Source organism: Heliangelus exortis, chromosome 6 (genome assembly GCF_036169615.1).
Source record: "Heliangelus exortis chromosome 6, bHelExo1.hap1, whole genome shotgun sequence".
In the NCBI taxonomy this organism is placed as follows: Eukaryota; Metazoa; Chordata; class Aves; order Apodiformes; family Trochilidae; genus Heliangelus; species Heliangelus exortis.
Window position 1 is genome coordinate 26,894,610 of NC_092427.1, and position 15,570 is coordinate 26,910,179.

The window sequence follows — 15,570 nt, forward strand, 5'->3', positions numbered from 1 at the left end:
CAAGCTTTTGTAAGCTCTAAGTATAAAAAAATTAAATTCTTAAAAACCTGAGGGTTTTAATTGCTAAACTAGCTGAAGGACACACAGCTTTCAAGTAAATCATGTGTGGTTTCTTAAATGCCATAACTGCATGACATTATAAACTGCTATTTATCAGTTGTCAGCTAAATTGGATTTGAACATTTACTATGAGTGAGAAAATACCATCTATTAGTAATGAGTAATGTTTAACATGGTGCAGAATGACAGTAACACTGTTAAGGAAGACCTATATAAACTTAATAATAGAATTTATATCAAATGTCTTACAGATCAACCTTCATTGTACCTTACTAAGTTTTAAGATCACAAGTGCTGGTTCTAACTGGGTCAGTTGTCGGCATTATAATTAAAGAAAAACAAACTTGGGTAGTAGTAAGATAACCATTTACCTTCCTTTGGCTGAGTCATAACAGGTGTTTGTGTCTCCTTTGTATATGTAACAATTTCACGAGGAGGAAAGTCAACTTGTGTAATTTTGGCCATTCCAAGTTTAACAGGTCCACGCCTAAACAAAATTAAAAGAGCAATCAGAAAAAAAAATATTTACCTTAAGGAATTGCTTCACATTTTCCCTAGAAGTACACCCAAGTCATCATGTCACAACTCTGCTTAGTTAAACTTAAGTCCAATGGAAACTTCACTCTGAAGATGTCACATGATTTATAACTAATATTTTATTATAATTATTATTTAAAACAAGCAGCTATTTATACATCTGTAAAAAATAAAGATGTGAAAATGTGTATTTGGATTATAGAATAGCATCAATGTTTTGCTCTTTTTGGTTGACAAGGGTACTGCTACATGTATGACATAACCCTGTTTTCAGTGGAACAGATCTGCTCATGAGTCATATTTGTACAGCAATGGTTCTAGGATTTTAAAGCTTAAAACCAGCTTGGCTATTCTGAAGGAAAAAGCACTTCCTTGACCTTTTAAACTTACTGCCTTCTCTAATTTGAAAACTGCTTCTCTAATCTGAAACTCACATGCTGACAAGTGATTTATTCATAATACATTACTCTAGAATACGATACTGAAAACCTCTGAGCTTTCTGACATTAGCTTATGGAAGATCCCATGAACACAGCTATACCCAGTATCAAACTACAATGGATAATGTATTTCAAAAAACCATGCAACATTAATTCAGGTCATTGTAACTTAAGCTAATTTCATTATGTACTGCAGTGATACTTGCAGTAACACTGCAATGATCCAAAATCAATTTTTTCATATCACATTTAGTTATTATTCACCCCACTCCTGAGATAAAAGTGATAAAACCTTTTTAGAGGTGCTAGCTTACTGTTTTTAGATAGTTATTCTAAGTTTTTTATTTTAAGGAAATTAAAGTTTAATTCTGCCAAAGAAAGACTCAAAGAAAAGCATGAATAAGTCTCGTTATTAGAAATTAGGATCTTATATATATTAAATAATATTTTCCATTGCAGACAAACTGCACTAAGTCTAGACATGCACTAAGTCTATTATTTGCAGAACAGTCAACTTGAGGAATAAGCTCTTATTATCCATAAGTACATGAAAGACAGAATATAAGAAATCTATTGCAATACCCCAGATCGGAATCAGAGTGGAGCTGAAGAACTGATGGATCAGTATCCCAATGCAGCGTCCTGATACCCCAGGTTGAACAATCATGCAGCATTAGCAAAAAAGGCCAGAGATTAGTGAAGCAAATACACACTATTGAATGCTAGTTACAGTAAGCTTATAGTTATTTCATTGTTCACAAGAAACAAAGCAATGTCACATCAGTTAAGGGAAATTCAGCAAATGTTCAGTGCAACAACACATGCAGTAAATACAAAAGTTAAGAAGCAAATGTGGAACTAAGAGCTCAAAGAAAAGAATTTCATTATTTTAAAGATTGGAAGTTAAAGATCTGGAAACAAATGTAGCCTTTATGAGAGACAAATTAAAATATACTGACAAGAACCATTAAGCACTTCAAATCCCTTTTTGTTCAAATTTGTTCATGTCATATGAAAACATATTTGTCAATGTAACACAATCTTGCCCAGAGCAGTAAATATGCAGAGGAAACTGTCACACTGGTAAAGGAAATGAGGCAACACATAAGCCTTCTGGTAGAGGGGCGAAAATGCATATCCACTGGGACACAGAACAGCTTGAATTTCCAAGATGTGACACTGCAGTAATTACAGGTTAAGCACTGCCTTGGGCTTAGAAGTACCATCTGATTTAGAGCCAACTCCACTTAAGATACTTAAATCCCTTAGAAATAGTGGGCTTTATATTAATCACACATTTCATAGTCATGTGGAATAACGAACAGAATAGATTAATTTCAAATCCATAGGAAGGGGAAAAAGCAAACAAAAAAACCCTTTCCTCTCCTTTCATTTTCGGTTTTATCCTTTTTCCACAAATTTTCATTTAGCCTACTGTCTGCTATCAGACTTAGTCAGAATTATAGAACAAACTTAAAAGAGAGATTAACAGATGAACATGTAGTTTTTCTGTAGTTCTTAAAGGCTGTTATATATTTTTAATCATGTTTTATATCAAATAATAAAATTAAAGAATAGGCCATAATTTACCATTAGAAGTCAATAAGAGGTAATTTTCCATTTCCAACCAATACACAGTAATATTCTTACAAAGCAGGCACAGAATTCCTAAAGGTAAAGTTGATATCACTACTGTACAGGCAATGCCTCAGAAACTCAAATATGGGTAATCCAATAAAAGAATTATAGTTTAATAATTATAAATGCACTGTCTTCATATTTAGCAAATAATTCTACAAAACTGCTATTGAATCCACAGCAACAGCATAATAAATAAATCTCTAAAACCTTACCATACCTTTTGTGCATTAAAAACCATGTCATTTTTGCCATAAATTTATTTACTTTGAGAATACTTATTCTTAAGGTCTCTGCTATTTTTCTTGACCAAACACATATAAATTTGGAGTTTAATTTGGTGCTGAAACTAAGATAAATATTGTCCATAATGTTGTTCAGTCATGCATTAAATAAATAAATAAATTAAAAGCAAAACAAAACCACCACCATCCCCCAGCCTTCATGTTGCTTCTGCAAAGGATGAGTTAGCTACAGATCTGAAATGCTGCATTAACACAATGCTTGTCAAACAGTATCTCAACTTTCTCAGTAACACTTGAGAAGGACTTCGGGTAGGGGATATGAATTGAAAAGGCTCCAACTTTTGTGGCTGCCTAAGATCTAGCCCTTACTGAGGCCAATTTCCTGCTTTCAAAAGCATTCTTTAAACTTTCCTCAATTGTTTCAGTTGCAATGACGTAAAATACTGTTCATTTCCTGATGTTTGAAATGCCTTAAGGTAACTGTATTCACCTACCAGCTTCAGGGAGCAAAAGTCCCTATTCTTCCACATGTGCCCAAACTTCTCTGTATCCAGGCTTATTCCTAACACTTCCTAGATCTCTAGAGTATTTTCTGCATTTAAGCTAATTCCATGAAGCACCAACCTAACATAAAAGTGAAGCAACTGTTTTAATTTCCAGTCTCGAATTAATATTCTTAACTGAGGACAAGAAAAAACAGTGTCAAACTGTGAAACAAAACTCTTTACTGATTAAAATAAAGCAAGACAGATGGAAGTAACAGTAGGAACACAATTCTGAACACTCCTCTATTAACTAATAAACAAGTAAAGTTACAGGCAAGATTCAGCATCACAGAGAAGACTAAACTAACAAAGGAGATCATCTTCGTATAGTTGCAGCATGACCAGAGAACAAATGGCCACACACCACTAAAAAAGAAGCTATATAATACACAAGTATGAAAGGGTTTGTTTTAATATTAAGCAAGCCCAACTTGGACTTTCTAACATATCTCATATTGATATGAAAGTCACCTGTGAAATGCCAGGTATAACAATAAGGGATACCACACAATCCAACTTTTCATTAACTTCCAGGTTCAAGGGTATGTGTACATTAGGAATGCTGCACAAACCAGGACTAATCCACTAAGACACAGATCTCTGTTTACTGGAGGTGGGGGGAGAATGTTATCCAGTGGTCAGCAAATAAGCAAGGGAACTTTTAAGAGTGACTCTATATAGCCTTCAGTTTAGCTATACATTCATACCTCCATGCCTTCAAGACCACAATCTCCTGCTTCTGTGTCTGGGAAATTGTCAACAAACAGATTTAGTTTTAAAGTTTACAGGTCCATGGCACTACCAAGGCTTAGGATGAGAGTTTTCTCAAGGCTTCATAAGAAAATACATGCATACAACATGATGTTCCTATGTCTAAGAAACATACAACTGGAGAGCACAGTATAGCTATAAGGAGGAGATAAACCCAATACACAACATGACACTCAACTACAGATATATCACCTATGCATCCTGTTCCATGTTCACATAGTGAATATGCTATGCAGAAGATCATACCTGGGCACTTTAAAAAAATAAAGAGTTTGGGTTCCTATCTGCTGCCTGATATACTCTGTTTTAATTTAATGGCTGCTACTTGGAAATAGACATCTCACAACCTTTGTTCCATCCATTAAAATCTTGTAGTATTATCATATTAAGATAGTATAGAGTTATGGATGTATAACCCAAACCCATACAAGATGTTACTGCAGCCTTTAAAAAAGAGGTTTCAAAGCAGTGTAAATTTTTTCTTTCTCCAAAACAACTACTCATATGTGCACAAAGGTAGTTGATAGTTTAAGGTACTTTAGTTTAACTAAATTTCATCCACAATGCACACTCAGTAAATTTTAAGAACATTAATTTAATTTGCTGAGAAAATGTAAATTACCATTATGACTTAGGCAAATACTGCTCTTATTCACAGACTGTGCATGGAAAACAGTAGAAATAGCCTTTGGAAGTAGTGTTTCCTACTTATCACTCCTATTATTATATATCACCCAAAGGCAGAACAACAGACATCATCTACCTGGACCTGTGCAAAGCATTGGACAGTGTCCCACACAACATTCTGATCTCTAAACTGGAACAACATGGATTTGATGGATGGACCACTCATTGGATAAGGAACTGGCTGGATGGTCACACCCAAAGAGTTGTGGTCAGTGGCTCAGCATCCAAATGGAGATGTGTGAGAGGTGTTCCTCAAGGGCCAGTACTCGGTCCAGTGCTGTTTTAACACCTTTGTCAGCGACATGGACAATGGAATCAAATGCACCCTCAGCAAGTTTGCTGCCAACACCAAACTGTGTGGTGAAGTCAACACTCTGGAGGGAAGGGATGGCATCCAAAGGGACAGGCTCGAGAAATGGGCTTGGGCAAACTGCATGAAGTTCAAGAAAGCCAAGTGCAAGGTTCTGCATCCAGGTCACTCTTATACACGAATACAGGCTGGGAGGACAAAGGATTGAGGGCAAGCAACTGTAAGGAGGACTTGAGGGTGTTGTTGGACCAGAAGCTTAATAGAAAGCCAGTTGTGTCCTGGACTGCATCAGAAGAGGTATAGATAGCTGGCTGCAGGAGGCAATTCTCCCCCTCTACTCTGCTCTTGCAAGACCCCACCTGGAGTGCTGTGTCCGATCCTGGAGTCCTCAACGTAAGAAGGACACAGAGCTCCTTGAGTGTGTCCAGAGGAGAACCATAAAAAATGACAGGAGGGCTGGAGCACCACCCCTATGAAGACAGGCTGTGGAAGTTGGGGTTGTTCAGCCTGGAGAAGAGTAGGCTCTGAAGTGACCTTATAGTGGCTTTCCAATATCTTAAGGCAGTCAAGAAAAAAACTGGGGTCAGGCTTTTTGCTCAGGTGTGTAGTCAATGGGTTTAAACTTGAAGAGAGGAGATTTAGGTCAGACATTGGAAAAAAATCTTTCCTGTGAGGGTGGTAAGGCACTGGAACAGCTTGCCCAGGGATGCTGTGGATGCCTCCTCCCTGGAAGTGTTCAAGGCCAGGTTGGATGGGACGTTGAGCAACCTCATTTAGTGAAAAGTGTCCCTGTCCATGGCAGGGGGGTTGGAACTATATGATTTTAAAAGGTCCCTTCCAAACCATGCTATGATTCTATATTTCCACTCTGAATTCCTACTTTAACACAAATATTTATGTGACTCTCTTTAGAGCAGTATTCCTCAAACTGTCATGCAGGAAAAAAAAAATGGTGAAATACATACAGCAGATATTGGAACTGAAAGGAAACTGTGGCTGTACTAACATAGTGCTACGTTTTGGCCAAATGAGAGATTGTGAGTGGTATAGTTGTGTTATAGGGATGGCTGCAGAGTGAAATAATGAGAAATAGTGCTTTGAGCAAGGAAAAAAAAATTAAAATTAGAAACAAGGCAAAGTTTATAGATAGTATCTCTTATCAAATTAGAGGGGAAAAGGTAACATCCTATTATCCATAATACTCTGGTTTAGAAAAAACATGAAAGTTGGATTATTCCAGTTCTCTTGCTCAAGGCATTCATGCTTACAAGAATATTACTATAAAACTTAACTTGGAAGTTTAAGCAGGTCCATCTTGGCAATCTCAAATTAGGAAGTGTAATTGCAGTTCAAATTTTAAAGTAAGGTACTTCTATAAAACAGTCCCTGCACAAAGATTCAGTAACACTGTAACCCTGTACTATTATATTATAGCTGATTAAACTGTTTTCTTCGGAAGATTAATAATTGTTCAGCATACAAGTATTAAGCAAAGGAGTATGACAAGGAAAATGACATACCTTGATCCAACAGCACCATCACCAGAGTCCTGGCTTCCAGCCTCACTTGGAGTACTCACGGATTTGGAAGACGGAGAGGTAGGAGGTGGGACTAAATAGTGAAACAGACAGGTATCCGCTGTTACTACTCGCAGAGGTTGCACAGCTTAGGATGTTTTCAAATTAATTTAACATGTATTAAAAAAAAAAAAGTGATGGCAAACAAAAAAATACATGGATGAAAATGAACAGTAGAAAGAGAGGGGAAAAGACAATGTTAACAATTCATGCTGGACTTTCATGCAATTGTTTGGCTTTTATGCATCTGGAGCTTACAGAAAGACATGGAGGGAAAGACATTAAAGAGAAAATGAATTGAAAAAAATTTTAAAACTGAACTTCTGACAAATGATGGCAGCAATTTTCAAAGGGTAATTTCCACTAAATCATGTTGCTTAAACATAAAAGGAGGATAGTTGTTAATATAGCTGTGAAATCAGTTTCTTAAAAATTAGACACTGAATGCATTCAGCTGGTAAATTTGTTTCAAAAATATATTATGACTGAAGCATGGAACAAAAAAGTGGCTGTCATACAGCTTACTGTTGTTTGGTTTTGGCTTTTTTTTGGTTGGTTAGGTTTTTTTTGGTTTTTTGGGGTTTTTTTTGGTTGGTTGGGATTTGTTTTTTGTTCTTCATGTTTTCTTTCCAAATGACAAACAGTCTAGTCTACTGAAACCTTTTCTTAAAAGTCAGTTCATTTTCAGCATGTAAATGAAGACTGCAGTTACTGTTTTAAAAGCAACACGTTTTTTGGAACTGATACATAATAGTGAATGATATCATGCAATCTGATACAAACACAAAGCTACTTTGATATTTCTTTCACCTTTTACTTTTAGAAACAGCGAAACTAATTTTTAAATGAAACAGGTTTATGCTTAAGAATCAGGGTATGTGTTGAAAGTCCTTACATGCTTCATTTTTGGGCAATATGCAAAAGATTCATAGAACACATTAACTCCTTACCAACCCTTAAAAAGAACCTTTAACCAACTGAACACAAGTCATATATACAATCTGGTATCCACTCTGTCAGGGGTCAGGCAAAGGAAAGTTCTCAATTTAGAATTTGTAGAGAATTTCCTGAAATCACAAATATATTGTGTGTTCTGAAGAATGTTTCCAATGTAAAACAGAGCTATGACTCTGGTTGACAAAAATTCTACCTCAAAATTTACAAAATTACAGTGAATACTTCAATATATTAAAAATTCATTCCTCATACAGGAGTGAATTTCAGAGATCTAGTTATTACTAATAAATTCATACATAGATAGCTACATAAATATGGATGTATTTATGAGTATATATAGTATTTAACTCATTGCCATCTACTAAAGGAAATGCCCACAGGCCTTTGTATTTCTACATTATTTTTGTGCGTTATCAGAAACTATGACATTTTAATGTCACCCTTTCTTATCTAAAGAGGTGGCATTGGAAACCTATCTTGTTACCATTTAGAAAAGTCTATCAGTGTTACTGCAGCCTATGGAGCAGTAAGCTAGAACTGCTTACAAAAGAATTCAGTAGCTTAGTTCTAATGCTGCAGTGCCCTCTCGTGGGGCAAACTGTTTTCAAGAAAGTCCCATTCGTAATGGGAAAACTATTTCATGACCAACAGTCTTATTAAAAGACCAAGTAAAATTCCACCAACCCCAGAAGACGATGGAACTACAATACCCCATTTGTATTGTTCTATGTTTTGATTCAGTCACATAAGGCTTCTTATATATCATGTATGGTATGTATCAAAAGCACAATTACATTGCTAAGGTTCTGTCTCCCCAAGAGATCTACTTCTGGCAGTTAACAGGACAGTAATTGCCTTCGGAATTTTTAACACAATATTCTATGAAGGAATCCAGTCCTAGGCTATGCACCTACACTGACAACATGAGCTCAAGCTATCTGCACACCAAGCTGCGAGTCAGCGACACTTCAGGCACAACCACTGGACGACCATGCTTGGCCAGAATCCAACCAGTAGACAGAGCCTGTCCCTCAGACATGGGGTAGCAAGTAGGACATTTTAGCTTCATTTAGGATCCAGACTAGATCTGGATACCTGAAAGGGACCAGAATTAATTCCCTGCAAATCTATGTGTGTTGAAGGGTGTGGTTAAGTGCAGAATGAACCGACACAGAGTCACGCCCTGGTTTTAACATCAACACCTCAAAGAGTTTTCCACAAAGAGCAATTCTAAGCCTGTGCAGTGACTTCCTTTGAGACTCTCTCCTGCACTTAATAAAAAAAAAAAAACAAGCAACCAAAAAGCCAACCAACCACATGAATTTCTACAAGAGTCATCAGCTCTTAGCAAAGCCTAGCACAAAGTGTTTTAACTCTCAGTCTGCTATACAGAATCCCTAGTAGGTAAGAGCTGATCACATAAAATACTGTGAGCTAGAGCTAACACAGCCCAAACGCAGTCTTTGAGCTGTGAGAACAGTTGAAGCTAGGGAAAATGACTGCTGAGGCTGCTGGAACAGGAGCAGCTAGAACAGTGTTTATTCCACATTCACTTTTGAACACTTAAAGACTATAAAAAAACCAATCATGAAGATGTAGTCACAGATACACTACATCCATTACAAATTTATTATTTTTATTTGCAAACCCAGTCAAAATAGATCCTTGCCATTGAGCCAAACTGAAAAATGTTTTAAACCACTTCAATGTCAGAGCTGGAGACAAAAAATGAAGTTGAATTTCCACCCCTTTTGCTTTCATCTTCCACAGTTATGCGACTATGCAAAGGCAAAAAGAAACAACCAATTTGCCAGCCCATCCAACACTGGCACAGAGATGAGCCATCCTCCTAGATGGTTAAATTTTATACTTAGCCTTGCTATTACTCCCTCCAAGTCAGTCAGATTCTTGAGATAAGGAAAATTAGGGTGTAAAAGATGCATAAAGTAAATAAGCCAACTCTGCACAAAAATATTAGAATTAAAATTTAGCATTATGCATAACAGAAAGGAAAAATACAGAAGAATAATGTGCAGGGAACACAGAAAATAAAAAACCAAACACATTATATTAATATATTTTAACTCAAAGACTCCAAAGAATCCACCAAGTCCAAAATATATTTTTTACAAAACAGTACTAGTAATGTGCATTGAAGCACATCACTTGACACTTATAACAAAGATCATGCAGGACAATCCAGGACAAAACCCAGACACATACATCACAAAAATTAGTGGACAGACAAACACCAAACAAAACTATCAACAGTAAAAAAACCAAACCCAACCTACTAAAAACACCCCTCCAACCTTCCCTCTCCTTCCCCAAAAAACCCTGAGATTTTATCTCAGACTAGTATTAACATTCCTACCAACAGGAGACTCCGGTGTCAACCCCATGCTCTGAAGAAGTGCTTCAGCTTCTCTTCTCTTCTTTTCAAGATCAGATTCTTCCTGCACAGGAAGAACTTCTTTCTTCTGATCAGTCTAAAAATAGTTAAATTATGAAGTTATTGCATATAACACGTATTTAAAATAACAGTTTCATTTATATTCTGAGATCTCGTAGGTTCTTTTATGCTACTGAAATCTATCATCATATAGGTCATATTTGACTCTACCAATTCTGATGGCCCTTTCTGTCGATAAAGTAAATAACAGACAGAAGTCACAAAATTTTGTAACTTTAATACTCTCTTTAAAAGATGCATAAAACATACAAAAAGTGTATTCTCCTTTGTGAGGATGACTGACACTTAAGATCAAGAAAAAGAGTATTACGTATCTGTATAAACATATTTTAAGGACATAATATCATTTTGATTTTGAAGTGATAGCAACTGTATCAAAGAGAACACTGTAGGGTGTTGAAGGACAGTATGACACTTTTCTTATAAGAAAGTACTAGCACACTGCTAGACAGAGCACATGGTAAAGTGTGCAGCAACGAAGAAAATATCAGCAAGATATAAAAGCAATTGTGTGTGCATTTTATGCTATTAAAAAAAATAAATCAACAAACTGCTTAGTGAGAAAACTCTTTTAGACTTTGGGCTTCACAAAAAAAAGAAATAGAAAGTTTTAAAAACACTTCCAGTAACTTTAAGTTTACAGGGCATTTAAGTAGTTTTCTTTAAGTTGTGTTATTATCCATTGGGTTCCATGCAAAAAAAGATCAAAAATTACATCCCCATAATTTAAAACTAATGCAAACTCTACTGTGAAAGATGCTGAACACTAGACATCTTTCCATATTTACTTAACTGCTCAATTACTGGGATATAATTTATAGCTTAAGGTGTTCAAAACTCACTTCACTGGCAAGTGATTACTTCTGTAAATATACACTGATGATTAAAAATTCAAGTCTTTAACAGAAGCAGCACAGTCTAGACTAAGCTGTCCCTCTGCCATGATTGAAGACTAATTGCTTCTCAGAAGGCTGAACATCATGATTCTAATCCACTGCACAATTCCTTTTAAATAATCAATTCCCAAATTTTAAAGCAAGTTCTCAGCTGATAAGCTACTGCATCACACGTGGAATCTCAGGTAAAGGCTTTACATTGTTACAAAACCAGCAGAACATAATTTGAGATATTTCCTCCAGTCTCAAGTCATGTAGCTGGCACCTGCCCAGTTTTCAGTCACGGTAACTTAGAACTACAAGATCACAACCAATACACAGAGAAGTCTTGAAAAAGTATTCCAAAACATTCCAGCAAAAGTTTCACTTATGAGATGTAATCTGCACTCAGGAGAAACACAGCAATACATACTTCAGCACAGAGAAATCCAGAAGACTGTTAACAAATGAAGTCTAACACAGAAATAGCATATACATCCTAAATGCTGCTCTGATTTTAAAATTCAGGACAAAGATGTGTCCAAGAGTTGAAGAAAGTAGCACACTGGCTGCATAATAATAATACAGGCAGGTATGGACATCCTCAGAACTGCACTTCAAAAACCAGTTCTCTAAATAACATCATCTCAACTCATTAGGCAGAGCTTTTGTGCAGCACTTCAGTGGTTTTGTTAACAATGTAAACAGGTAGTTTTAGAAATCCAAACTTTAGCAAGTGTAGTATTTAAAGAAAAAAGGAAAATCTAACTTACTATATGGATAACTGTAAAGAAAACAGGAGGGTTTTGCTCTTATCAGAAAATGAAAGTGCTCCATTTGCATCAGGAACCAATCATTAAACAGACACTCCCAGAATAACACGTGGTAAATGACTAAGTGAACCTACCCTTAAATTTTGGGCAAGCTACATATGCAAAAAGTCCCATTTCAAAGACAAAATTATTTCTTACTTCTTTTTTCTTTCTTTCTTCCTCCTTTCTTTTCTTCTCCTCTCTGATTTGAGCTAATCTTTGCTTCTTGCGCTCCAACTCCGCCTTCAGTTCACTTTTGTCAGACATGGCTGAAACACTGATCAACAGAAATTCACTTGGTTTTTGTTTTAAGCTGGCAGCTTTCCTTTAAGTAAGCTATCATTAAAAAAAGCCCAACACTAGCTTACTATAACCAGAACTGTGAAGAATCTTAAATTAAGAATTAAAAAAAAAAACCAAAACCACGTTCCTATTTCCACATTTCTTTCACTTAACATCCTTGATAGCAACAGTATTGATTTAAACCAAACAGACAGAACTATTACATGGTGACAGCATCCATTCCTAAGGCAGTTCCAATGCTGTTTGAAGGAAACATTAAGCACCAAAGTTGCAGCCACCTGAATTTGGTATAGGATTCTCACATCTGAAGAGCCAATTTTGCTGAGAACAGCAAGAACATTGGCATGCATAACTTAGCCATATGTGTGCTATACATCCTTCTACATAAAGTTTTGGTATTCCAAATGCAGATTTACTAGAAGATTTGGTAGCATTACTATAAATTGCAGGGCAAAATAAAAACAAGTGTGATGCTTAAAAAACAGGTAAGACACATGCATTATCATTTTTCCCCAAGAACTTTCAGTACATTACTAAGAAATCGGTGAATCTTCCAGAGACAAAAATTTTGCAATAGTTTTGCTACATAACTAACTCAATTAAATACAGACAATACGGTCAACAACAAACAAGAGGTGAAAAAAAAAATCAAATTCAGAACAAAGATTAGAACAGAGGTATAAATAGTTGTGTGAATGGACTGAGTGAATAAAAGTTTGATTTTATTGTTTTTAAGTTAATCTAAGTCAGTAAAGAAAGTGCAAAAGTGTTTTTACATCAGAGGAGGGGCCTGTAAATGCTTTTACACTAAACCTGATAACAAAAATACCAGATTCAGCATTAGTAAAACATCTACTCATTACCTGAAAAGTAAGAATACCTGCAAGTCTTTGCATTACACATTTAAGCATGTAAAAGGATGTCAAATTACACAATCCTCACATATATGCCCCAATATATTTAGTAGTATGTATTCTGGGGTAAGTGTATGCATTCCTCTGTATCACCTACAAATATTTAAGGGCTAATAAATCAATTAAAAAATCTTCTGCGAACATTTTCAAATAGAATCCCCGTGTTGCTTTGAAACAGCCCTGTGAAGACGCGCTGTCACCACACCACAGATTCCCGCTCCCACCCATCTTTCTAATGCCATGGCAGGAAAGCAAAACCGCACAAACAGAACCATCCCTGAGGAGAGGAGCTCCCACACCGCCCCTCCATGAGATGCCAGCGGTACCAACCAGGCTCCCACCCGAATCCCACACGGCCCGTATGGAGAGGGAGCCTGGCGGCACACTCCGCCCTGACGAGACTTACCACACCCTGAGGCCCAGGGGCCGGCAGACAGCTCTGCCTCTCACTGCCTCTCCCTCAGCCCACCCCTAGCCTCTCCCCTCCATTGCAGGCCAAGCACCGGCACGGGCCGCCCCCGGCCCCACCCTGCTGCCACCCGACGGGGCGAGGCCGAAAGAACGGGGGTCCCCACCAAGAACCAGAGGCGCCAAACCGGGAGGGGCAGCGGCCCCATGGGCAGGGCGGCCGCCCCGGAACCCCCGCGCACCTGGCAGCGGCTCCTCCGGCTCCGGCCGCCCCTCGGTCCCCGCGCCCCGCTCCGCTTCCGCCGCTTCACAAAGGCGCCGCAGCTGACGGGCAGCGGGTTACGGCGGCCGCGGAGGCTCAAACCGGGATGCGCAGGAACTCACAGCGCTGCGGAAGGATGCGGAGGCCTGAGCTGTGCTGTACTGCGATGCGCAGACGCAAACCCTCCTCTCGTTCGCACGGTCAGGAGGCGCGACCTTCAGGGAATTGACACAGGGAACGCCCGTGCAGCGGCGCGGAAACAAGGCGCTTCCAGGGCCTGGCACAGAATCCCTCCCGGGGAGCGCTGCTGAGGGGCCTTTGAGAACATCCAAGCCCAAGATGCAGCGCGCCCCGCTGGGCGGGACTCGCCCTGGCGTGAGTGGGGCGCGGCCGCGCATGGGATGATGGGAGCTGTAGTCTTTCGGGAGACGCGGGGGCGGGAGCCGGGGAGCGAGCGCCACCGCGCGCCAGGGGGCGGGCACGCGGGCTCCGCTGCGGTTGGGCGGTCCCGGCGGCTCCGCGGCTCGCGCGGCGACGGGAGCGCGAGGGCAGCGTCCGTGACCCGCGGGTCTGGCGCCGCCGCGCAGGGAAGGCAGCGGGGAAGGCCCTGAGGAGAAGGAGGCCCGGGCCGCCTCTGCGGGACTGCGCTTCCTCCTCGGGTTTGCCTTGCCGTGGGGTGTGGCTGGCGCCGGTCACCGCCGAGCCGGCCCCGAAACGAGTCAGCCCGGTGCGGACGCGAACCGAACCGCGTGATTCTAATTGTAGGCCAGGCGGGCTGGTAGCCATCACACGCCAGTAGCCCGAGGATAAAAATGTATCAAAGCCTCATCTGCTGTCAGCCTCAGGCCAGGGACAAAACTGCGCGCACTAAATGCGCTTTGCGTCAGCAAGCAGAACCCCGGTGCCGGGTCGGGTCGGGTCGGGCCGGGCCTGTGTGTGACCCCACAGCTGCCCTGGGCTTGCTGTGAGGGGCAGGGTCGTGCCAAACCCAAACGGCATCAGTGAGCCTCGTGTGGGAATGAAGGTACGCAGTGCGTTTTGGTGCTTCTGGTAGTAAGGGACTTTGCTGCTCCCCGGTCGTCCTTAAATTAGTAGGGCCACTTGCATCCTCTGGAAGCCTGCCAGGTGTTTGTGCCTTTCTCTCCTAACTGCTGAGCTAGTGCTACTGCCAATTGTGTCAGTGAAGTGCTTAATTCCTCAGAGTGCTGATCTTCCAAAACTTTATTAAAGCAGAATTACCATGGATAACTCATACAGTTCAAGTGCAACATGTATTCACAAGACTCCATGAAATGAAGTCCTGAGAGGCAGTAACTCACAGCTCCAGAGAGGGTTAGAGTCTGCTATTACAAATTGGAATAATTTCTTTAAAATGACTGGATTGTGTCTGGTGAGTATATCTTCTGAAATCTGTCCTGCTGATGAGCACTGGAAAAAAATGGCATTTGCAGTCAAGCTCTGTCAGGCTGCAATCCTGTTGTGAATCATAAACTGAGCAGATTAGTTGGTACTTTGCTGGGATGGCTCGCAGGAGAACTCCAATTGTTGCAGGAATCAGTGTTATTTACTACTCTGTAGTCTCTGTAGCCTTAAGAAAAATTAGAAAAACTGTCTGTTGTCTAGATGGCTTCTGATCATTGAATAACCCTCGTGCTTTCATAAGACTTTGGGTGTTACCATTCAGAAAAACTATAAATGAAACTGTCAAAGAAAATTGTACGATGTACAAGAGAAGGGGATGCATTTTTCTTCAGAG

The 15,570-nt window shown here is 39.4% G+C and overlaps 2 protein-coding genes across 9 annotated transcripts in view; one reads left to right on the top strand and one right to left on the bottom strand.

The window, feature by feature from the left end:
* The window catches only part of DYNC1I2 (dynein cytoplasmic 1 intermediate chain 2), a 28,140-nt gene extending 14,067 nt beyond the window's left edge, over positions 1-14,073 (bottom strand). Inside the window, exons 1-6 of one of the 5 annotated variants that reach the window (XM_071747360.1) lie at positions 13,937-14,073; positions 12,087-12,204; positions 10,142-10,256; positions 6,754-6,844; positions 1,620-1,679; positions 432-547 (exon numbers count right to left, since the gene is read on the bottom strand). In XM_071747360.1, coding sequence (XP_071603461.1) covers positions 432-547; positions 1,620-1,679; positions 6,754-6,844; positions 10,142-10,256; positions 12,087-12,194 — 490 coding nt within the window. In that variant the 5' untranslated portion in view covers positions 12,195-12,204; positions 13,937-14,073. Of the gene's footprint in view, positions 1-431; positions 548-1,619; positions 1,680-6,753; positions 6,845-10,141; positions 10,257-12,086; positions 12,205-13,550; positions 13,683-13,794 lie in introns of those variants that run through there. The other 4 variants (XM_071747359.1, XM_071747361.1, XM_071747363.1 and 1 more) reach the window with 4 other exon arrangements.
* METTL8 (methyltransferase 8, tRNA N3-cytidine) overlaps positions 14,058-15,570 on the top strand; it is an 83,530-nt gene continuing 82,017 nt past the window's right edge. For 2 of the 4 annotated variants that reach the window (XM_071747373.1, XM_071747369.1), the window contains exon 1: positions 14,767-15,204. The gene's annotated coding sequence lies outside the window, so the exon portion shown is untranslated. Of the gene's footprint in view, positions 14,190-14,717; positions 15,205-15,570 lie in introns of those variants that run through there. The other 2 variants (XM_071747370.1, XM_071747371.1) reach the window with 2 other exon arrangements.